At 39.7% G+C, this 25,239-nt stretch overlaps 1 protein-coding gene across 3 annotated transcripts in view; it reads right to left on the bottom strand.

Annotated features, from left to right (window-relative positions):
• hmcn1 (hemicentin 1) overlaps positions 1-25,239 on the bottom strand; it is a 73,219-nt gene that overhangs the window by 28,606 nt on the left and 19,374 nt on the right. For all 3 annotated transcript variants that reach the window (XM_057352943.1, XM_057352945.1, XM_057352944.1), the window contains exons 3-36: positions 24,050-24,208; positions 23,712-23,834; positions 21,832-22,003; positions 21,634-21,740; positions 19,547-19,667; positions 19,139-19,402; positions 18,914-19,058; positions 18,314-18,435; positions 16,668-16,937; positions 13,714-13,855; positions 13,501-13,628; positions 13,195-13,308; positions 12,956-13,114; positions 12,561-12,752; positions 12,104-12,199; positions 10,791-10,918; positions 10,444-10,588; positions 9,391-9,503; positions 8,601-8,760; positions 8,273-8,450; positions 7,120-7,247; positions 5,024-5,290; positions 4,799-4,894; positions 4,490-4,684; positions 4,261-4,391; positions 3,535-3,682; positions 3,184-3,310; positions 2,915-3,069; positions 2,544-2,822; positions 2,102-2,383; positions 1,101-1,209; positions 850-1,019; positions 299-453; positions 76-199 (exon numbers count right to left, since the gene is read on the bottom strand). In XM_057352943.1, the coding sequence (XP_057208926.1) occupies positions 76-199; positions 299-453; positions 850-1,019; positions 1,101-1,209; positions 2,102-2,383; positions 2,544-2,822; positions 2,915-3,069; positions 3,184-3,310; positions 3,535-3,682; positions 4,261-4,391; positions 4,490-4,684; positions 4,799-4,894; positions 5,024-5,290; positions 7,120-7,247; positions 8,273-8,450; positions 8,601-8,760; positions 9,391-9,503; positions 10,444-10,588; positions 10,791-10,918; positions 12,104-12,199; positions 12,561-12,752; positions 12,956-13,114; positions 13,195-13,308; positions 13,501-13,628; positions 13,714-13,855; positions 16,668-16,937; positions 18,314-18,435; positions 18,914-19,058; positions 19,139-19,402; positions 19,547-19,667; positions 21,634-21,740; positions 21,832-22,003; positions 23,712-23,834; positions 24,050-24,208 (5,404 nt within the window). The remainder of the gene's footprint in view (positions 1-75; positions 200-298; positions 454-849; positions 1,020-1,100; positions 1,210-2,101; positions 2,384-2,543; positions 2,823-2,914; positions 3,070-3,183; positions 3,311-3,534; positions 3,683-4,260; positions 4,392-4,489; positions 4,685-4,798; positions 4,895-5,023; positions 5,291-7,119; positions 7,248-8,272; positions 8,451-8,600; positions 8,761-9,390; positions 9,504-10,443; positions 10,589-10,790; positions 10,919-12,103; positions 12,200-12,560; positions 12,753-12,955; positions 13,115-13,194; positions 13,309-13,500; positions 13,629-13,713; positions 13,856-16,667; positions 16,938-18,313; positions 18,436-18,913; positions 19,059-19,138; positions 19,403-19,546; positions 19,668-21,633; positions 21,741-21,831; positions 22,004-23,711; positions 23,835-24,049; positions 24,209-25,239) is intronic.

The raw sequence follows: 25,239 nt of genomic DNA, 5'->3' as shown, positions 1-25,239 counted from the left end.
GTGTTTTACAAATATATATAATGATTTACTCAAGTAACCCCATTATTTCCAATATTTCATAGGTATATTTCTTACCATGAACATTGAGGCGAATGTGCTGTTGGGCCTCTCCTGCCGCATTAGTTGCCACACACGTATATTTCCCAGCGTCCTCCAGTCTGGACATTTTTATTTGCAACACCCTGCCTGCAGATTCCAGCTACATGGCAAACAAAGAGGGAAGAAAATACAACTGTATTCTAGAAAAGAACTGTTAAAAACGTCTTCAGCGAGCAAGAGAGATGCATTGTAGTTTGACCTTCAGAAATTCTCCTGTGGTGTCCACAGGACGGCCGTCTTTGAGCCATGTGATGCTGGGAGGTGGAACTCCACTGGCCACACACTGCAGGCTGATGGGTGTCTGGAGGACCACTGACCTGTCAGATGGACCAGTGGAACGGATGTTTGGGGGGACTGAGAGACAAACAGATAAATACAACAAATAAACACAATTTAAAGAGCCCTTCAATAAACAAAATGAGATTTGTTGCTGCATAAAGTAACCTTTTGCAGATCAAAAAAATTGCAGTTCTAAAATTTTGGTCTTTTGGGAAAAGGCGCAAATACATTAATGAGTCATCTTGTACTAAATGGATATTTGTCCAATCAAATGCTTTCTCTAATGAAATGCTTTGGGTTTTTGACCCAACACATAAACTTAAACCAAACTTAAAGGAAATTGAGAAACACGTGTAAATCGTTACCTAAAACCTCCTCTCTGTCAGCAGATGAGACAAACATCAAACATAAATATTCGTCGAAGATTACAATTACAATTTATGCATAAAATGTATAAAAGCTATTCATTACCATGCACAGATACTTTAAACTCTCTCTCTTGTTCTCCCGCCTCATTGGTGGCAACACAAAGAAAAACTGCCGTATCAGACAACTGAGCACGAGACACGACCAACCGTCGGCCATTAGACGTGATCCGCACCCCCTCACCCTGCCTGACCGGCAGACCATCTTTCAGCCAACTTCAAAAAGAGAGGTGCAGAAGAGTAAGTAGAGGGAAAATGATGTATACCTAGTATGTGTGAGTGTATTGAGATCCTCACGTAATGGTTGGTGTAGGTGTGCCTATAGCATGACACTCCAGCTCCAAGATATTGTTGATGATGACTGTGGCGTCTGTGGTGTCGCTTGCCCCATCAACAACAGGAGGAACTAAATATATAAAACATAAAAAGAGGAATGTTCCAAAACATATTATTCCAGTCCTTTATTAATGATGTATCGCAGTTGCGTTCTGTTACTGTACATATCAGGGATTATATATTTCGAATCCTTTAAACTTATGTTACATTGGGTAACAATAAGAGTATATGAATATACACATAGTGATGGCTGAACGCCCTTCAACCTTGACTATATTCACATTATAGCATGACCTCTCGTACCTTAATGCTTCATTACACCCTCTCTGTAATCGATCTCATAAACCAAACAATGCACGAATCAACCGTGTCTTTAAAATAAAGCATGACAATTCCTTTCACGGACCCAAACAATGAAAACGCACAGACTGGTAATGAACGCCACAAGTTTCCTTTACATCATCGAATGTTGTCCCTACCATAGACTCTTTTGGTCTTGCTGTCTCTTTTATACATTTCCTTCATTTGTTGTTAAGCAGTTTATTGGCTCATAAAGCACACTGTGTTTTGTATTTCCGGCAATGATGTTCCAATGATATGACATAAATCTAAATCGACGGCTTGCAGTGGTCTGTCGGGCACATGTATTAGGACCATAATAGTGTCCAGATGTTCAGAAGATCAACGTGCAGGTCGAGACAAGATCTGTCTGGCTCATGCAGACATAAACGAGACACCAAGTTCCTGATTTCTGCGGATTTTAAAGAATGAGATGCCTGAAGATATTTGGAATGACAGAGTGAAGAGTTTTCATCTGTCTGCTCGGGTGACTTCACAGGATTGTCAACTTTTAGCAGATTGCAAAATGTTTGGTGTATTTCTTTGTAATGAAGCCCTGTGGTGTTGGCCAATGTCTTGATAACGAGAGAAACAACTCTACTAAAGTAAACGTGTTAGTATACCTAATACACTGACGTCATATTTGATCTCTTTCTCTCCAGCAACGCTGGTTGCCACGCATGCATATCGACCAGCATCAGACGGAAGAGCGCTGATGATCTCGATTTTGCGCCCCTGCTCTAGAACCCGCAGGTTGTCTTTAGCCGTCACTGGAGAACCATCCTTCAGCCAGGTCAGTGAGGGAGGAGGGTGACCTTCAGCCTCACACGTCAACATCAGAGATTTACTGAGCACAACCTTCACGTCTGTGGAACCATCAGAATTTCCAGTGATGGAGGGGGGAACTGAATGATGGACAGCAGAAAATAGCGAAAGTGAGCAAGCATTAGAGAAAGGGGAAAATGACACAAAATATCTATTCTTTTCATAAAAATAATAAACCATTATCATTATTATTACTTGTATTACATAAAAAAAATAATAAAGCACTTAGCGTGTCCTCACCGTAGACATCCAGTTCATAAAGTTTCTCAGCCGTGCCAGCGACACTGGTGACCTTACAGGTGTACTGTCCAGCATCAGACACCTGAGCTCTGGAGATCTTCAGGAACTGTCCACGCTCCACATACTGCGCCTGTCGGCTGGACAAAATGGTCTTACCGTTCTTGTACCAAGTGATGGCGGGGAGGGGCACGCCTCGTACTTCACACTCCAAAGTCAAAGTGTTACCCAGCAGAACCGTCAGCTCAGAAGACACGTTTCCTCCCTTAATACTGGGTGGCACTAAGCGGGAATTGATGGGGAAATTCTGTGAAATTCATGACAGAACCTTCCGTTTGCATTAGTTGTAACTAAGTCAAGCGTTTTGAACATACCAAAGATACTGAGGTTAAATTCTTTAGACTGCTTTCCTGCCGAGTTGGTGGCGCTGCATTGGTATCGGGCCTGGTCACCTAAACGAGCACTTTTAATCTTCAACTGCTGTCCTCTGTTTGAAACTTCAATATTGGGGTCAACCAAAAACACTGGCCTAAAACACAGAGTGAGATACACCTACAGATATACAGCTAATGCTCATTTTATTGCTGTCTCAGCATTTGATAATCAATTTTTCTGGACCAGAGATCTTTGTGGAGTAACTTACTTCCTGTCCTTGTACCACTGAATTGTGGGAAAGGGATCACCTTTGACCCTGCATTCCAGAACGATCTCCTGATTGAGTATGCCAGAAATGTCACGTGACCCAACAGTCCCGATGATTGTAGGAGGAACTAAACAGAGGAAATTAAATATCTGGATGTAAAGACATATAATGGCACAACATATGGATGTTATTACAGAATGATCTCAAAGACATTTGAGTCAACATAAAACAGCATTCACTACTTATTTACTTATTACTATATTTATGGTTCACATAACCAACAGCCTGTGTGGCTTAGGTGATGTCAAAATAGAAGAATGGAAACATAAAAGCTAATTTTTTGTTGTTTACCCAAAACATCCAAGTTTAAGTCTCTCTCTGTGCTTCCGGCAATGTTGATGGCCTTGCAGGTGTAGCGGCCAGCATCTGAAACAGCTGCTTTCAAAAATTTCAGAGTTTTTCCCTTTTGCAGAATCTGCACATTGCTGTTGGAAGTTACCTGGTAAAATGGTACAAGCAACACTTATGAGGCTGATTCGATATTTTCCCCCCTACCTATACCCTAATTTTGAAACTGCAAATCATCTGGGCAGAAAATATTCAGGACGTTGAAATCTGCTATTCAAGTGTTCTGACATTTGTATCAGCAGTGTAAAATCTGTTGCTTGTGCAGTGTGATTAGTGATTTCCTAATGGCTCCCTTTATGATGCACAATTCATTCTAAAATGGAATCTCATAAAAGCAGATTTATGGGCGTTTTTATGACCTGTTCTTGGAGCCTAAACCCAGTGATTGTAGGAAACTTATTTTTGATTGGCCTCATTGAGTAATATAGGAAAAACACTTTTCTCATTATGCTTACATTAACCAGTCTATACACAAAAATGAAATAGCTAGCAGTAAAACTAATGTTAACCTCTATAAAGTGATGCATTTCTAAACAGAATATTGCAGAAATAATGCTGGAATGGAAGTGATTTAACTGGATTGAAACGCGTTCACTGACATAATATGAATGACATATAATATATATGTAGAATGATATAATATAGAATGACATAATAAAAAGCGCTAACCACAACTCCATCTTTGTACCAGGTGATGACAGGTACAGGTGTGCCTGTGACATCACACACCAGGTTGGTCGGTTGATTCATTGCTACAGAGACATTGGACAGCAGTCCGCTGTCTCGAATATCAGGTGGGACTAGACGAAGATGACGGAGGACAAAGATGAGAAAGATCATGAAATGTAATCAATAATAAACCAAAATGACTTAGACACGTTCTAAATGTTGAACTAACCGTTGACCTTAAGCTGGTATTTCTTCTCAGTTGTCCCAGCATCATTGACAGCCATGCAGGTGTACTCGCCATTATCCAGAGGTGAGACGGAGGCCAGGATGAGGAGCGTGCCATCCTCCAAAATAGAAACACCTGGCTCATTTCCTGTCAAATCCTGACCGTTCCGAAGCCACTTTATTACTGGCTCGGGTGTTCCTGTGGCAGATGAGGGAAAGTTGAGAAACATGCACTTGCATTGTCAGCGTGTAATCGCTTTTACACTTTCAAGATGGAATGAAGTGATCTATGAAGATACATGTTCAGATTCACCTTTGGCAGGGCAGGGGAAGGCGATCTGCTGGTTGGCCACTCTCTCCTGTAAGGGGCTGTTGAAAGGGGGCTCTAATACCTCCACCACAGGCGGGACTGTGAAGAGATGACAATGAATGATTCAGGATCATTTAATCAAGCTCCACATACCTAGATGTGATTTCTAGTCCATTTTGAGCTGAATTGCTGTAATTACAATATTCTAAACGTCAAACCCTGTCTGACCTTGCACCTGGAGCTGAATATTGGTTTCATCTTGTCCAGCGATGTTGGAGGCCACGCAGGTATAGGTTCCTTCATCGATAAGCCCCACCTGGCTCAGAATCAGAGATCCATCTGAGATTCTGTAGTCAGACCCATCCAGCAGGGCGGCGCCATCCTTCAGCCAGGAAATGGAGGGTTCTGGGACTCCATGTGCAATACAGGGCAGTTCTATGGGATGGCCAACCTGCACCTTTATGGTTCGAGGACCTGCTCGGATGCTGGGAGGAACTAAGGGGGGAAAACGGCATATTTTGCAAATAAGGATAAATCAAAATAAACCTGTGAAGATATTGTAAAAATTGAGTAAAATTTTGAGACTAAAAATCTGGGGAAGTCCAACCCGATAATAACACATTCTTTTGTAACATCGCATCTGAAAGAATTTGTTGCTCATAAAGCATTACAATTAACCTGTCCTTATGTGCCTCTGGATGATCATTTTCTCACTTCTTTTGGGATTTTAATCTTCCTAATGAGACACTTGGTAGCTGTGATAAATCAAACCATGAACTCCCCTCTACCTTTCATTTATCTACTTACTTGCTCACAGAAACACTATAATCCAAGATTAAAAAGACTAATTGTAGTCATTATAAATAGCCCGTTCCAATTTCTTTTACAGATGTGTCTGAGTTTGCTCTTAGAGCAGCTTATGTCTATGAGACTCTTTTATCATGCTTTGTGTGGCTGAGACAAGCTGATACAGTATCTCCTTCAATGTTTTTCATAGAGTAGATTAATCTAAAGATCACATGGCCTCTTAAAGGAATAGTTCACCCAAAAATCAACACTCTTTTATAATTTACTCACCCTTTACTCACCCTTACATCATTCCAAACCTGTATGACTTTCTTTCTTTTGCAGAACACCAAAGATATTTCGAAGAACGTTGGCAAACAAACAACACTGACCCCCATTGACTTCCATTGTACGGCGAAATTTCTAAAAATATTTGTTCCACAGAAGAAAGAGTCATAGAGGTTTTGAACGACACAAGGGTGAATAAACGTATGACTTTGTTCACACTCAATCCAGAATTCATACAAAGGTACAGAATATGTTTGTGTATGACCTTGCAAAAGTCAGATTTTAAATCCATTTCAAGTCATTCATGTGGATGGGATTGAGTTTGTAAAAATGCCATTGTTCTGTTGGCCATTTACACTGAACGAAAGCTAAGACACACCGTTCTTAAAACTAACAAATCTGGCAACAAAACAACTAGTGACAAGTGCTCTGACGTGTGCTCTGAACCGGGATCAGCACATTAGCATGTGTGAAAAGTACACACATGGATGTATTTACCCAGCTGATTGTTGCGTTTGATGTGAAATTGACTATCAAATCAAGTCTTTTAATGATCCTCCTGCAGCTTTGTTTTACATGTGGTTCGCAGTCGAAATATTTATTTTATAGATGTGGGTAAGAGTAGAGAACTTGAAACTAACTCAGGATGTCTAACAAGACATGTACTGAAGTGACTGAAGCCTATTGTAACCCTTGGATCAATGTTCCATTGTGATCCCTTTCAATGACACAATACTTCAGAAACTATGACCTGGTATATTGCTCTTTTTAAAAATTACAGGGTTTATGAGCTCATTGAAATGATGGCATGAGATGAAAGTATACTGAGCTGCTTTGATAATCCTGCAAGTAAATAAATGTGTATAAACAAGTACATTTACGCATTTGCCTGATGTTTTACATTTACATTTACGCATTTGGCAGACGCATTTAACCAACGTGACTTACATTACATTATACTATACATTTGTTTCTGAGTATGTGTAATCCTTGGGATCGAACCCATTACGTTGGCGTTGCTAGCGCCATGCTCTAACCACTAAGCTATTGGAAAGCCTGGATAAGTGTTTTCAAGCCATACTGGATCAAGCCAAATTTGGATAAGTGTTTTCAAGCCATCCAGTTATATGTGCATATATGTGTAAATACATCTGTATTACAGTATATGTGTAAATATGTGCATTCTAAATAAACTGAACCAATAACTTTAAGGTTCCTAACTTTAATTTAATAGTTGTTGTTTCTCTTACCCAGAACACTGAGTTTGACAGTCTGAGTGAAGTTTCCTGCTATGTTAGTGGCCACACAGACGTAGATGCCACTGTCTGTCACACGCGTCTCTGTGATCGTCATGGAGCCCGATGACAGCTGAACATGTCTGTGAGAGAGAAGGGAAATTTTATTTTCATTTGCACTGTTCAAATCACACAGGTGTTCCTCACTTAGAGAGGCTTTTAAAATACACCTAACTTTACTTTTGCAGTGAGCTGAGAGTTTAATTACTGTGTAATTTTATTCTCACCGCAGTCTTATTCCTTTAGGCTATACAGTAAATATCATGCATTAGTAAACCATAGCACACTGATTTGATATTTATTTCTTTAAAGGAACAATACAGCGTTTTTAGGATTATCTATTGACAGAAATGCAATATAATATACAAAACTATTTCTTCAGAGGTGTATAAAGACCTTACATAATGAACCGTTATGTTTCTAATACCTTAGAATAAGCTATTTATATCTACATACAGAGCGGCCCTTCATACATTGAATTCGCCTCCATGTTTTGTACAGCAGCCCTAAACGGACAAACAACTCTGCTAAGCGCGTTTCCTCTTCCTCTCCGCTGCGGTATCGCGGTTCGGAACGCATGTGAACCGCGGATTAACTGAAAGATTATTCATCATTGACTAAAAGAGTAAAACGAGCTCTCGCTCGCTCTCCAGTTTCAGCTCCAACGCGCTCTCGCTCTCTCTCTCAAGTATCTGGACGAGTACAATATTAAAGCGGTTAATCAAAAACTGCGCCTTTAACTTTACGTGACTAAAAATAAATAGAAAAGGTGTGCGACCATCTGAATTAAATAATAGAAACTATGTTTCATATAGTCAAATATAGACATACAGTATTTAGATGGGTCATGTATATAGCTTATTATCAATGTCCACATGATTTCAAAATAATTTGTAATTTATCAAATAGATGCATTTAAAACATGTTTTCACGTGCATGTTCTTTTAATATTTATAAAGAATGTAAATATGTTTAGTATGTACATTTGGGATCGTTCTACAAATTAAGAATCTATGTATTTATCCCTTATAACTTGAATTGTGAATATTATGTATCCTCTGCAAAATATGTGTGAGACATGGAGTGGAGAAACACATCAGTGAGATACCTGGGAGAGAAGGGGGAGATGAGCTGCTTGTCTTTGGCCCAGGTAATGATGGGAGGAGGAACACTCTTCACCTCACATGGTAGTGTGACATCATCACCCACTGTAACAGACATCTCCAACAGCTCATCTAAATTACTCTTTATCCCTGCTCCACCACCACTGCTCGGTCTGGGCCTCACTGCAAACATTCACACAAATGTCTAGTGCAGTATAGTACAACGTACATTGTCTCACATTTTTGGACAATCAGTGCAATGCTGAAGACAACACAATACATGTTTCACAAAACCAGAAAAGACAGATCCATAAATAGAGGAATCAAGCTAACCGTAGACAGTGAGCTGGACCTTTCTGGAGCTGTATCCTGCAGCATTGGTGGCCGTGCACACAAACTCGGCAGACTCCTCACCGCTGGGAGAGAAAATGTGAAGACTGCCATCCTCATCCAAAGAAAAGGCACTGCCACTTAGATCCAACATCTCCCCTCTCTAAAAAAACACACCATCAGTCATTTAACAGCAATAAAACGGGTGCAATAAAAGACTGGAAAGACAGTATCAGAAACAGACAAAAGGACAGTCAAGCTTCCAGCTACTGTAAAACTTATAAATCAATGAATTTGCTACATATAAAATCACCACAAAATAAAAGCAGTCCAAAGGTGAACAGTCTCCCAGAGCTGTGAAAAAACTGAGATCCAGTTAAAGCAAAGCGTGAATGTGATGTTTTAATGAGATCAGAAATCTGCTTTGCAACTTAACAGCCTCACATTACTCTCGACTTCTTCATCCGTTCAATTCAACTTCAGCGCATTTTATGGGTCCAGAAACAAGCCCACACACACCGACACAAATGATGAGAACATACATTCAACGTACATGCAGTGGGAAACTAAAGTTAGACACCACATTAAAAAATATAGGCTTCCAAGTCTAATTTATATGTGACAATAGAGGAAAAGTTTTGAGATTCAGACAAAAAAGTGAGTAATGAGATTTCTGACATGGTAACACAAAAAAGAGAGCTCTGCTTGAATCTCATTCTCACAGCATGCTGGGATAATGTGTAAATATATATGTACAGTAAGTAAAAGAAAAGCGAAATGGAGAGACCTTTACCTTAGACCAGGTGACATCTGGTTTTGGGACTCCATGTGCACGACATGGCAGAGAAATAGGTGTCCCTTCAATGGTACTGAAGATTTGAGGGCCATGTTGAATAGTGGGCATCACTAGAGTGAAAAACATACATTTAACATACATTTTATAGTGTTTTTGTGTGTGTATGTCTTTTTGGGAACATGACTACCCCGATCCATAGCAGCATTTCTGCCTTATATCATAGATCTATTTTGGTAAAAAATGCTAAATTTAACATTTTAACAGGTGGATGTATGGCAAAAAAAAAACAGAGATCCCTTTCTTTGTACAAAATGTAAGACCTATACAGGTCATAAACTGCATCCTGAATTAACTAGAGAGTTTGCCCTAACTATGAATTTAAGTTCCCTAACACAACCCACATTTTAATGAGAACTTCTCTGCGGTGCACTGCACAGACTGCCAATTCTGCTTTTAATCCTCACAAATGTAATAAATGAATGACGTGGAAGAGAGAAATAAAAGCTTATTGTACACAGTCATGGGAAGCGGCAGAGTACAGTAGAGCACTGGGATATGTCTGAGCAGTCCCTGGTTTCTACATATAAGTTTAGTAATGAAGATCTGGTCACTTTTATTTGTATAGAACTAGTTCCAAAGCAGCTTATGAGAAAATTGTGCCTTAATGTTTACATCCCCCCAGTGAGCGAGCAACAGTCAAAAAGCAACTGTGCAAAGGAAAAAACTCTATAAGATGTTTAGGTAATGTAGGGAAAACTCCTTGTGAGGAACCAGACTCCAGGGGAGCCCATCATTCTCCCGCATTACAAATCAAGCACACATGCTAAATATTAGCTAGTTAAAAAGTATGTGTAATACAAGCCATGTGTTCAATAAACAAATCTAATTTAATATGCTAGAATAGCAATATTTACACTACGTGATTAGTTTGTGGTCCCTAAATCTACTTAAGTCGACTAAAGGGAGGTAGTGGTCACTGAATTATCATTTGCTCTATAAACATGTCATTTATATTTCAGTGTGCGTGTATGTTTTTCTTTAAAGCCTTACCGTACACGTTAACTATGGTGGTGCGGTTGCTAGACCCCACTACGTTTTCGGCCAGACAGGTGTACTGACCCCCATCCTGCTGATTGACCCGTTCTATATGTAGACTGCCATCAAGCCTCACAGTCACATAGGGGCTTGATTCAACCTGCCATGCCATTGCACACATGTAAATCACATTCACATTTAAACAATGAGATTATCTAAGACAACATAAAATGACATCAGCATTTAATATCAGTACTTCGTCGTATTTCAGAGGCAGACAGAACATTTATCAGGAACTAATGCAGCGTCAGTCATGCTAATTGAATTATTATTTGTTGCTACACTGTATGCGTGTGACTTACCAAGCCATTGTCATGTAGCCAGTGTCTCTCAGGAAGAGGATTTCCAGCCAGTAACACACAAGGCAGAGTAACCTGCTGGTCTTCTATCACACTGACCACTGCTGGACTCAGAGCTATCATAGGAGACACTGCACAAACAAACACATAGAAAGACTTGAGATGAGAATACACACAGAAATTTGATATCTCTATATATACACATCATTCTGAAATACTGCTTTTAGATGAGTGCTTTTACACGAGAGCTGCGTAAGTCAAACAAATCACATAATTGCTCTGAACGCTGGCGTGGGAACGCTGCAGATTCCCAGCGGTAGTTTCAAGGTGGTGTCCACCCGTCACACATACCACACCGACATTTACACAAAAACCTCTATTACTGTGAACCTTTATCTTCAGAAAGTTTTAAAACTGCAGTGAGATTGATTGTTTTCAACATGATTGAATCAGTAGACAGGACTGTTAGGCGTCGAAAGGAAATACTGACAGTGTCAAGTCAGTGGTCTGGCCACACCTTTGGAGTTTTGCTTGTAACGTTTCTATGGATACTTTGAAATACACATTAAATATGTCACTGGGGTATAAGAGCTCAGCAAGAGAGAATTATGGGACATCTGAGGCACACTGCAACAGTGCATTAGCAACCTTTAGCTTCAACTCAAGTGTTATGTTGGTTTTACAGAAACACAAACACACAAAGTCACTCACACATGTGTTTATACAAACATTTGACACTTACAAATCACACAGAATATTTTAGATCAGATTGCTATCTGAGCAAAACTCAAAGTACTATGGTCTGCCTACTATAAGCCTACACTATTTGTTTTATAGAAAGAGGTATCATATTTTACGTTCTAACGGCTCACTCACACACATGCATGCACACACCATTTTAACATCTACAATGTATCAAAATGGCCTCATAAGAATGCAATCAAATTACAAAGGTATACAAACTGCAATGCATTGAGGATGTTTTAATGCTCAGTATGACTTGACATACAGTATGTCCACACAGGAATTGAACTTTTTTGGTATTTTTCTGGTATTATCGCTCCTAACCAGAAACACATGTATACCAGAGAGTAATACATTCATGTGCTCTCCAACATCAAAATGAACTACTGAGCACCTCTCAAACTTTTGGCCCTAAGGCCAAGAAAATTTACATGTGACTAAGATAAAGAAAGCGTAAAACAATTATTATCCCAAACCACCTCCTTCCTTCAAGTATTCTGCTGGCAAATGCACCGGAATGAATGTGAAACATATGAACCAGTAGCAAGAGGAGAATCTCTGTGATCACTTACCCAGTCCAGTAACAGTGACTTTGGCTTTGGACTGGATTTTGCCAAACTGGTTTTGAGCTTCACACACGTAGATAGCCTCGTCTTCCACCCAAAGGTCTAAAATAAACATGACAAAAAGAACATGAACCTTAATCATCTTTAAAATGCAGATAATGTATATACCTTGTTATAAATGAGAGCAATTCAGAAGCATGAAATATTTGCAAACAGTTTATCATACCTAAAGTATTGATGTGAAGTCAAATGCTAATTTTTGACGTCCTTTAAAAAAATGAACTGATCATAATTGAATTTTTTTTTAAAACAAACGTTTAAATAAAACCATGGCCCTATATACAATAAACTCCCTTATGCATAATTTGAATCTGAATGTCAGAAAATCCATTTTTTTATTTTGCGACAAAAAAATATAACAGGCCTAAACAGAGAAAGGGTAAAGTAAATGGGAGATACATACTAGTGATGAAAAGGTGGCCACTTTTTTGAGTGATAGTACTGTGGCCGCGGTGCTTAGAGAAGAGTGCGACATTGTCCTCTCGTCTCCAGGACAGCTGAGGTTCTGGGTGACCCTGGGCGTGACACGGTAAGGTGACGTTTGTGCCGATATCAGCAGACAGGTCAGATGGCTTTCGTGTGAACTGAGGAGCAGCTGGGGAACACATTTCACAGAAAGAGATTTATTTAGTAGATGTCAGGATCAGGGTCCAAAATTAACATCTCACATATATGATGCTGCAAGTGACAAAATGACCTGTGCTGTTTGTCACAAATGTAAAAAAAATTATGAATAAAAATGAAATATAGTTTCATGGTTGGTGTGATTTTAGATGCGGGTGTGCAATATATCCTTACAGCCCACGTCCAGCGTGATGTAGCCCTGTGCAGATCCAGCTGTGTTGACTGCCACACATGTGTAATCTCCTGCATGCTTGTCCTGAGCCTTCTGAATGCTCAGAGTGCCACGTTGAGGGTCCACGCTCAAAAACGCAGATGACCTCAGCTGCACGTCATCTGAAGATCAAACATACATAAGGTCTCGATCCAACTGAAATCAGTTTCAACAACATTCTTTGGAAAGGAGGTCTGCCGACCTTTGTACCAAATGACGTCAGGGTGTGGAACTCCGGTGACCCTGCACTCCAAAACAACCGTCTGTCCCAGACCAATCAGCATCTCAGCATGAGGGACCGTCACCTGTGGAGACTCTACAAAAGGTTGAAGATCACAGAGAGTATAATTAAAGACCAGCTTGGACCTGCAGGGTGGGACTGAATGTCGAATGTCTCACTTATATACGGTAATTTCCTTTGTCATTTGTTGGTATTAACAGTTTAATAGTAAAAACATCTTAGCTTATGCTAATTGCATTTTTCGTGTGTAAAGCATTTTGTCCTCACCTATGTAGGTGAGTATGGAAGTTTGGGTGTCGGTTCCAGCAATGTTACTAGCCAAACAGCCATACGTCCCTGCATCCTTCGGTTCCATGTTCCTAATGACCAGTGTGCCATCAAGGGTCATTCTGTGTCTGGATAACAAAAGAGCATAACAGGCTAAGATCCAGAGGACAGTAACAGCCGGCCATCTTAATTAAAGACGGGTGTGTTAGTTACCTGCTGGAGCCCATGATGAACATGTCATTGTGTGTCCACACCACCATGGGTGCGGGGTAGCCCTTAGCTGAGCATCTGATCCCAACTTCCTGACCGGAGCGGAACGTCTGGTTCCATGGATCCACTGTCACCACTGGTGGTTCTAATGTGAAAATGATTTAATCGTGATGTTTAACGAAATCAAATTGATCAGACGTTTTAAAGACGTTATTTATTAGTTGTGCAAAGTTTTGCACTAGAAAGAATCACATGTTTATCAAAGATTATATTATATATTGTTTTTCACCCATGATTCACATCAACATGTCATGATAATGATTTGCACTTAAATTATGATACCTTTACATTCTGTCATCATTTATTGACCCTCGTGTCATTCAAAACATGTACACGACTCTTAATTCTGTGGAACACAAAAGAAGAGATTTTGAGAAATGTCTCGGAGGTTTCATGTCCATACAATGGAAGTCAATGGGGTCAGTATCTTCTTTTGCGTTCTGCAGAATAAAGTCATACAGCTTTGGAACGTAAGTACACAAAGAACGAATGTTTATTTTTCTATGAACTATCCCTTTAACATCTAGAATGTGTAACATGTTAAAGCAAATAATGTATGCAAATAATGTATTTGTGTGTGTAGTCGTATCGATTACATAATACAGTTCGCTGACAAATACACACACATCTAAGTGATGTTCACACATGGTCTCGACAACACTTTAAATGTCTTGCTTCACACTCATGATATGATTCTTGGTCCAGTCAAACTCATTTCACAGCAATTCTTCCATCGTCCCTTCTCCTTTCTACAGAAACACTAAAGTAGGATTATTAATTCCAGATTTTCTAAAATGCTGAAGTAGAGATGCGTTTCTGATCAATTCACGATGTGCAGCCCCTGCTGAACAAGAGTATTTTCTCACTGCTTCTGCTGAAGCCAATGACCTCCAGTCTCTGTCCGTCCCATGTCCCAGCAGAGCAGGACGTGTGACATCACCACCAGAGACAGGAAGTGCACGGGCTCATGAAGTGCTTGATCGCAACTTGGAAGATTCTGAATCAACGGCAGCATCAGCAACACGTTAAACAGAAACAGAGCTTTCGAAAGCATTCCAAACGGAAAGCCTGAAGTAATTTTCAGAGCCCTGCCGGAGATTTTCTCATGATTAAGGTGAATTCAAAATGAAACAAAAAGAGCCTGTTGCGAGCTAACAGCGTTGCGTGTCGCATGCTCAGGCGTTTAAAGCATTGCTGTTGAGAGATCACTTTGTGTCTAGCGGTAAAGCTGTAATTATTCCAAGTCTTACTCACTAAAGTGTTCTCTAACAAACTCTGTCTGCCTCAGGGTCAATTTTAACAACTCACTGACGCTAAGGCTCACCGACACCTTCATTTGCATTTCTTTGCCTGGGGATAAACTAATTGTAAAATAACCAGTGTATTTTCCTGACATTTTCTGAGCACTCGTATAGTTGCATTTACACGGTTTTAACTTATAGTTGTACATTTATTGTACATGTCTCTGTATATCCTTTCCCTAGGAATTAAACCCAAGAATATAAAGGTATGACCAATTTTTAGAGCATTGATCTTCCTTGTTCTCTAGACTTGTAGGACATGCAGAGATGCAACTGTGGCAAAAGGGACTAAAAGTGTATGGACAGTGCGGGTCAAAGTAATGTTGCATAAGGGATCACAGCAGATCGGTCTATGGACTTTCCAGCCTTCACTGTGTCAGCAGTCCCACTTCAAAGAGCCCATAATGACTAGGACAGCACAGGAATCCCAGCAGGTGGTGATTACACACACATACACAAGCATACACACACACACACAGAGTGTCAGTCCAACAGTGACAGCTGTTTAAAAGCCAAGACTGACACACAAAAACTATGAAATAGTTTAAAGAGAAGAAACAGGACAAAAATAGAGGGTGATGGAAGAGGACACAGTGAGCGATAGACGAGTCAACGGAAACAAACAGACCCAGAGATAACAAAGGACAGATCTGCCTGTGTTTATTCATAAATATTTTTGTTTGTTTTTGTTTTTTTAATGGCATCTATATGTGTGCAAATGTTCATGTAAGTGTATTAAAAAATACTAATACTTCAGCGATGTAAAGGCGCTTTTTTAAGACCATGCCAATATATCCACGTTAATATTCGAATCCTGAGAGACAGAGAGATTACAGAGACAGACAGAGAGATAGTATGCGTCTTGTTTTATGTTTAATGTATTGGCAATATTGTAAGCACACACAATCATGCTAATAAAGTACCTTTAATAAAAATAAATAAATAAGAGAGATAGACTCAGAATAAGAGACAGGACAGAGACTGACTCAGAAAGAGAGAGAGATCAAATCCATTTCATATAAAAAGGAAAAGGAATGCAGAGAAAACTCATATCTCAGGTCTTAGAAAAGAATGTTCTGGAAAACTAGGAGACCGATCACTCAACCATGAGTTAAAATTAAACAATAAATGTCACTCCCGCATTCTAGTTATAAAACTCCAGCTCAGCCCTGCTGGAGCCCTCAGAGTCTTGACACATTTTATAAGCATATAGGACAGTCTTACACAATGTAACTCTATCCATTACTATAACATTTAAATGCAAGATTTAGGAGAGACATGGTCATATCGAGAGCAAACTTCAATGTAAAAGTTAAAAAAAAAAATTCAAGATTGCAAACAGCGAGCAAGCCGGCGTGAATCACTTTCACAAGTGCAATAAAATATTGCAATGAAATATTACAGCAAGGTCTTGTGTTAGAGAAGCGAGCAAATGAGCTGTCGGGAGCCCTGTTGCCTTTTTTTCTATGTGTTAAAAGCCCTGAGATTAGAGAGCTCCCACAAGTTTAAACATATCTAATGGAAATGTGGTCATTCAAAAAATCTGCACACTGTTTTTGACCTTTGGCCTAAAAAAAGACACTTGGACACACTGACCTTGCACATGGAGGTAGAGACGAGAGGAAGAAATTCCACCCTCATTGGCTGCAATACAGGTGTACCAGCCGGCATCATCAGGTGCGACTCGCTGGACTTCCAAGGACAAGTTGGCAGTGACGCGCATGCGTTGGTCCAATCTGGCATCTACGTGACCCCGTTGCCAGGTCAGGTTAAAGCGCACCGTGCTGGCAACAATACACGTCAGGACTGCGTTTGCACCAAGGTACGATGTTACGTTATAAGGTACTGTAATGGCTGGAGGAGGCTCTGCACATATACAAAGACAAAAATTTGTCGTTAGAATTAGAAATGAAGAATAGTGATATATGGGTCACAGTACAATAATGTAGAGATTACTTATGAATAAATGTAAAGTATATTGTTTTATGCGGTAATAATATAAATACAATGTTATGGGGCGCAGTTTTTAATACTCTGAAATATTATAAACCATGCAGCATCTTTACAATGTGGTTTTAATGTTTGTCTAGAAGCAATTTAATTCAAGAGCCCGAACTGTGACAAGCAAATCTGTTCAGTTACAAATTATTTTCGTATATCGAAGTTCTCTTAAGGTCTCTGAGTGCTTGAATTTAGCAGATCTGACAGCGAAGGACATGGGAAAGGTGTTGACAGATGTGTGGATTACGGCATACGTGATGAATTTATACAGGAAGACATAAATTACATAAAGGAGGTTTATCCTGTCATTCGGCTAATAATGTCACTGGACTTATGACAGCACAGTCAAGGAGACAGCCCAGCCAAAGACGGTCAGAAAATAGGAAAGAGAAAAGGAGACATTTTGATTTTATTTTTAAATAATAAACTTGTTTTTATTATGAAACACTAGCAATGTTCCCATCATAAAAACAAATGAATATTCATAATAAAACCAAGAACATGCACTAAGAAACTAAATTCAATTTTAATTTCCTGTTGACTTTAAAAAGTTTTTTTCAACTGCTGCACATAATCATAATATGAAACAATTAATCATGTTCAATAAAACAAGGTAAATCCAGACAGATGTCCAGCATGCTCCACAACCCAAAGTGCACACATGCATGGCCGAAGTACTGCAGGGTTCAAAGCAAGTACACGCCAATTCCATCAATCAGTCAAACTGAAGCTGTAACTACGCTCACTCACACATGAGATTGTTCAACACATGTCTGTTACACACAGAGCATGAAGTAAACCAAAATTGTAAGGGTCGTTTCATTTGAGACATCCCATGTTCTTGCTACCTAATCCAAACACTGGGGCTGCTTTTTGGACTGATCAGTTTCATATACATACGTAGACTCACAACAACACATGAGAAAGTGCCTCAGGCATGTTAGATATAGAACACCTCAATAGTTCAGTTAATTTGCCCATGAAATTGCTCACATGTTATCTATTACAGTACACAGCAGTGTATGGGACCTGACCATTCAGTCATGTGTGAAGTTAATAAAAGAGGCATGCTTCAGTGCTCTCCCAATGGTGGGCATCTCCTGTGCTAACTGTGAATGACAGAATTCATTCATTTACGACCTGAAGTAACAGCTAATTAAAGGGAAATAAGCTAAATGCATCAACATGTTTGTAATGTTATTAGCAAGCGTTTAAATGCAAACTGAAGGTGAAGTTCTAACCAGAAACATCAAGAAAAGTCTGAGCCCGTCCCGTTCCAGCACTGCTGATAGCAATGCACTCGTAAAAGCCCTCATCCTTCAGGGTTACTTCTGTGATCTCCCATGATGCATTCGAGGACTCCCTAAAATATTTTGGGAAAAAAAAGTTAAATAATGCTCTCCTAAATAAACACATTTACATTTATGCATTTGGCAGATGCTTTTATCCAAAGCGACTTACATTGCAATATACTACACACTTATTTCTATTCTAACTATGTGCAATCCCTGGGATCGTACCCATGACCTTGGCGTTGCTAACGCCACGCTTTAACCACTGAGCTACAGGAAAGCTCAAAAACACTTGCTAATGTTTAAAGTATATTAATTATATTACAGTATATTAAATATATAATCTGTATCTGCTAAATTACATATGACCTGGTAACCAAGTAACTATAACGTTCACTGTGCCAAAATTTAAAAGGGCCATAAACTATACTCATGTAGCACTTTTTGTCCACTTATAATGTTAGTTAAGGCTTATTACTGTAATACAGCCTTGATTTCGAGTTACATTATTACAGCAGTAGAAAGCATTAGCAAATGTAACAGCAGTACCTGAAGAGTTGATCTACGCCCAAACGTAATCCCTCTCTGGTAAACCGTAAGGTATAGGGGATCAGACTGTCCACATAGCAAGTAATAGAGCCCTTCTGCAGGTAGTAACCCGGGGTATGAGTGGGCATGCTCACTTTGGGTGCATCTAAAGAAAGAAAGGTTCTAGTAAGATTAAAATACATAATACTCAGACTTAATTTACTCTTGTCTGATCTGACATCGGACCTGGTACAATGCTGGAGTAAGACACACTGGACACTCTCTGGAAGACAAAGCCGTCACGGTCATAACCGGTGACGCGCAGGAAGAAGGCCTCTTTGGGTGGAACAAACTCTGTGATGTTCCAAATGCCGTAGGGGCGTCGCTCAGGATAGTAGCGAATGGGTAGCGTCTTCATTACATTACCGGTGATGCTCATGAGCTCTAGCCTGTCCGCACGAGCAGGCGGGGAGAGTCCGGTGGTGTTCAGCAGTACAAAAGTAGGTATTCCTGTGTGTGAAAGGGGACAGAGGTTAGAAAGGTCAACCAAAACATGTTTTAAATGCTCAAGTAAATGGCCAATATGGTGACCTCATAAATTTGAGGAGAGCATGTGTGGTCCAAACACAAACGTCCCTGCTGAAACCAACTGACCTTGAACTGGCCTGCTGGATGTCATTTTGAAGTCTAGCGTGTGTTTCCGGGAAAATCCTGCTCGGAAATCGATGTTGCTGAGACCTGATATACGGACAGAGTGCCTGCCCTCACTGGACGTCTGCAGTCAAATTGATAACAACAATAATGTAGTAAATACAGTAAATAGAGAAGTTACACAACATTTGTTAAACATACTGTAATTCAATTATCTTTATTATTTATTATATTATTTATTTGAGACTTTGTAACTACTACACTTGCTTGTCATGGTAATGTGCACTTTAGAGGCGTCACCAACCAAATTTATTTATGACAACAACAAGCTCAAGATTCACAAATAAAGCACATCTTAAACCCTAAACCATTTGAACCATTATGAATGACTTTGAGTCCAACTTGATCCCTGCTGTTCTCTGCTATCCTTTACGACTGTTTTGGTGCCGAGGGCCTGGCGTGTGCTTGATGTTGTCAGTGCAAGCCATTGCAAACCATCCTCTGCTTGCATTCTTTTGAAATTACAACCATCCTAAAGAACTACCATGGGCCATGGAGCACTGCATGATATGACGCCAAGAAACCATCACTGCCAGGGTCAACGTTCAGTAGAAGATGCTGACGGATTTATAGTATCTGAGAGGCAGAGAAGGATGAAGCAACACTAAAACTTGGAGCCTACAACTGCTCTCCAAGAACCACCACAGACCAATTAACAGAAGATTAAGATAAATATTGGATCCATTCATTATGAGGATTTAAAGCTTTCCTTGCACTTGTGCTAAAACTACTAACAGAATTTAAAGGGACAGTTCACCCAAAAACGACAGTCCTCACCCTCATGTTTAAAATCTGTAAAAATGTCTTTGTTCTGTTAAACAAAAAAGAAGATACTTAGAATGATGTAGGAACGCAAATCGTTCTGGGGCACCATTGACTGCCATAATAGTTTTGCTTCCTACTATGGAAGTCAATGGTGACTCAGACTGTTTGGTTAGTTGAAATATCGTATTTTGCGTTCAGTGGAACAATAAAATGTATACAGGTTTGAAACAACTTGAGGCTGAGTAAATGACAACAGAACTTTCATTTTGGGTGAACAATCACTTTACGCCAAAAATCATCTAACCCAAAACAACCCTGAGGAAGATGACGCCATAGAAGCGTGGGAAAACCGAAATTTAAACACATGAATTCAAATAATTTTGGTGAAATAAATACTAGAAGGGTGTTCCCCCTCTCAGTGGAATGTTCTAAACTGGACACAATCTGGGCACTTATGTTTACATACTAAAGAGAAATGGAGAGAAATAATTTCCAAGAAATGTTGGTCTCTTTATCATAGATACTGTATGGTGTCAGAACATATATGGACTAGTGTTTGATATTTTTATGGTCCTTATCATGATCGCTATCATGATTTTATGGTCGCTATCATCCTTGGCAGTATAAATCACCATCCACTTTCCTTGCACGGAAAAAACAGCTCAGGCATTCGCACGGCGGGTGAATGTTGGGAGTGAAGAGAAGCGCTTGGGTGGAAGAAGGAAATAAACTGACACATAGATAGGGTGGATTCTGCAAGCTCAACGCCAGACAAAGATCTCACCCCTTGAGTGAAAAAGTACACTGAGAATGACACAGCCTCTCTTTCCATTCTTCTGCACATAAATCATACATAACTCCCAGCTCAAACAACGGCCCTACTGAGCAGGTCATGCAGGCGTACAGAGACCCCCAACAGTTCACGGCGAACACAAATCAGTCAGGCAAAAATGTTGTCATTCCATTTTTTTTGTGATGGTAGGTACACTGGAGCAAACCCCCGTTCCTGCCTGTCACATAGCGTGTCCAAACCAAAGACCCACAGCCAGATTTCACAACATCAACAGAACAACAACAATCAATGACTTCACCATACAACCTTGGTTTTCAGAACCAATCCATCATTCCGAGATCTGTCCTTGTTCTCAAAAGACAGAACAGACTAACTTTTTACCTTTCTGGAAAAGCACCAGTTACACAGTTAAATCATCTGCATGGTCACAAAAGAACTGTGCATCCCAGCTGCCTATAAACCTGTTAATCACCTTTATGGTCCACATTCCTGGTGCTGGATCTTTGAGGTTGAGGACTTTGGCAGAGTTGGGGATGTGAAGGAGCTCAGAAAGGCCTTCCTTAATCCCGATGAGTTTTCCTAGGACACAAACAGAACATGTATAGTACATTTACGTTCTATGCAGGCTTGCAGAAAATCTTCAGATGGCACACAAATGCGTTCTTATTACCCTGAGAATTTCGGATCTCGATGTTTGGTGCAGGGCCACTTAAAGCAACAGTGACTTCTTTCAGGCTGGGGTCAAAGGGGATCTGCCAGCTGTTAACAAGGCCAAGCTGATGATCAGTGGAGAGCAAGTGAACTTTAGAGGACTGCACTGCCTCTTCCACCCATTTCAACACCTACGGCAAAAGCAGTACAGAATGAGTAAAATCTAGCTAATTACATCAATACATGAAGGGCTAAAAAGAACTTTAAAGAAACGGGTTTATATTTCTGTTTATATCTGGTAGGCATCTGGGTCTATTGTCTATGAAAACGAGGAGTAAAATGTAAACACCTCACATATGGTTTTGAGATGCACATGACCTCTCAGTCTGACCCCTTGACTGGAGGTCTGTACCTGACATATTTTAGAACCAGACCCAAACAAACACACCACAACATGCATTCATGTCAGGACAAACGTGAGGCACCTATTTTTATTTGCTTATTTTTTTCGAAGGGACACCAGCGGCAACTCTGGTTCACTCGGTGCCAAGGTGAGACAAAAAACAACTTTAAAGTTCTTTATTTAAACCTAAACAAATTAAGTGTAGTGGCCTAACCGGACCTGGTTTTCTTTTTTTTGCACCTGAACTTGACAGGAAATCGCATGCACTTCTGTTGCATGTAAAATTGTCCATTTTGTAGTCCACAGGGGGAAAAAGATAAGGATAAGGATAAGAAAAGATCTGAGGAGGAACTGATGGACCAAATTTAGACATGTAAAATGGTGATTTTTACCAAACAAATAAAATACACTTGACAAAATTGTAAGGGGTCAGTCTTCACAGCATGAATGAGCAGGAACCTTTTATTAAAATTACTATAAAAATATATTCCCATTAAAGGTCCAGTTAGTGAAATCTAGCGGCAAGGTTGCGAATTGCAACCAACCGCTCACTCCACCCCTCCCCCTCCCGTTCGAAACACTACGAAGGCTGACTGAACATTGCGAATTACATGCTAGGGGACCCGCGGTGTATGTAGATAGAAATAGCTCATTCTAAGGTAATAAAAACATAACACTTCATTGTGTAAGCTCTTTATACACCTCTGAAGACATAGTTATGTATATTATATTTCATTTTTGTCAATAGATCCTCCAAAAAATTACACACTGGACCTTTAAGATTTCATTAAAGATAGTGTGTAAATACTGCACCCAAAAAGTTATAATTGGTTTGTTTGACAATTTTGGCTTAACTAAATTTGACATTGCTATCCTGTTTTATAATTCTGTTTGCCGCACCTAATAATGTATTAAGCTAAACGGCATGATGGGACATCCAATCTGCCCATGCAGGATCTCCCTCATTCCAGCTACTCATATCTGTGACCTGTCTGATGTCAAGGCAGCTGTCAGAGGTGACCTTGAATCAGAGATACACAGTAATCCAAACAATAAAGATAAAAGAAGATCAAGAAAACAGAATAATAGTATAAAGAAACAAATCTATCCATTAACCTTCTTGTCATAAAAATTAACGTACAGAAGTTGAGATCTAAAATGACAGTAAATGTTCAGCAGCTGTGCTTCTAATTCCAAATAAAATCTCTTTTATGTCTTCTCAAATATTTCAATGTTGGTTTGATTCTAGCATCAAAATTCTGGAGCATGACCAGCTTGACTGCAAATGATTGATATGAATTTCTTGGAACATTAAAAAGATGAAAATCTTCAAAATCCTAAATGTTTTTCAGAGAGTGTTTGCAGATCTTAGATACCAGGCTCAGATGAAGAAAAGCCTTCAGAAAACAAGAAACAGTGAGCAGTGAGTGCAGAACAATAAGCTTCGGTCTGCTAGAGTGCACTTGGCCTAAACAAATATCACATTAGTGTCTCACCTCATTGACTTGCTTTTTGTCCAGATGGAACACCTGTCCTGAGCTGGTTGAGGCGATCTCCTCATACACCTTATAGCCAACATGAGATCTGTCATCACAGTCACCCGTCAGCACAAACACCACCTGCCAAAATGCACTCACACTATTAGTAGTATTCCAGTATACCCTTTCCATAACTAGGCCTCAGACATGTTTATGTCATATTCAAATGAAATCAGGTTTTTGAGTAACATACAAACGAGAAAAAGACAATTAAAAAGGCACAAGCTAGAAAAGAAATGTATAGGATGATAGGAAGATGGTAGATGATAGGAATCGGAGTGAATAGGTTGGATTACCTGTGACTGTTTCTGCTGAATGAGTTGGAGAACCTCATGGGTCAACCTGTAGTCTTTTGATCGGGCATCTGTAAACACGTAAATGTAAGACCCTGGTTGGGAGATTTCAAGGGCAATCTTGATGGCTCCAATGCTCATCTCTGGACAGTCTCCACCACCCTGAAGAGATCCATCATGACTTCTCATTACATGAATATTCACATGTAAAAAGCTTATGTTATTATTTTCTTTAATAATTAGCATTCAAATAGCATTTTTATACCTGCAATATCTTTCAAAAACAGCTAAACTTTGCATTTCCATGTGATATAATCAATGTGCTCGGTTGACAGGACATCTGTAGATTCCTCAAAGCCAATAAGTTGGAAATGGGCAACGAGCAGATAGCAAGCAGATCTGGCCTATATAATAGATGTACTGCATTCTCTAAAGCTTGTCACGTGAGTCAATCGTGTGTGCAACTCATGTTGACCTTGGAACAAAACTATCAAGCGTAATCCTGGACCCAACTTGTGGGCCCCAACTGGATGACTTCCAAAAGTCCTGTAAGTTTAAACTGGTATGCAGGGCTCGACATTAACGCTTGTCCGCTTGTCCAGGACAAGTGAATGTTTTGTATGGGCAAATGAGAGGGAATTTTACTAATAACAACAGTGCGACATATATGTAGAATATTAAGAATATGTGCATTAGACAGAGCTGCATGTTTGTCGTGATTGTGCTTGTTTGTGTGTGACAATAATCAATGGCGCACCGCGCTGAGTCCATGTAACTAGATGCGGACACGGAATCCTGTTATTTAAATGTCATCTGGCTGTTCTGCTTGTCTGAGTGAATTATGTGCACAGTTTAACATTCAACACGGGTGATGGTCGAGGATTTATCTGCGTCTGCAATGTATGAGGATATGAACACATGAACTTCATCTCCAAAGTTGCTCCGAGAGTTTATTTTACAAGCTTTCTACTGTTTGAGTGAAGCTATTGGAAAACACACAAAAATTCGAGTCTTCCCGAAGACCCATCAAAATAAAAGTCCCGTTAAAATGAACACTCAGACAAAAAACACTGTAGTGTACTATAGTATTTGCTATTGAAAATTGTAGTGCCCTTGTAGTAAATTGATAAACACTGTATACTATAGTAAAGTTCAAAAACACTATAGTATCTAATAATTTTACTGCAGTTTAC

Source organism: Triplophysa rosa, linkage group LG15 (genome assembly GCF_024868665.1).
Source record: "Triplophysa rosa linkage group LG15, Trosa_1v2, whole genome shotgun sequence".
NCBI classification, from domain to species: Eukaryota; Metazoa; Chordata; class Actinopteri; order Cypriniformes; family Nemacheilidae; genus Triplophysa; species Triplophysa rosa.
This window is presented reverse-complemented; position numbering and strand designations above follow the sequence as displayed.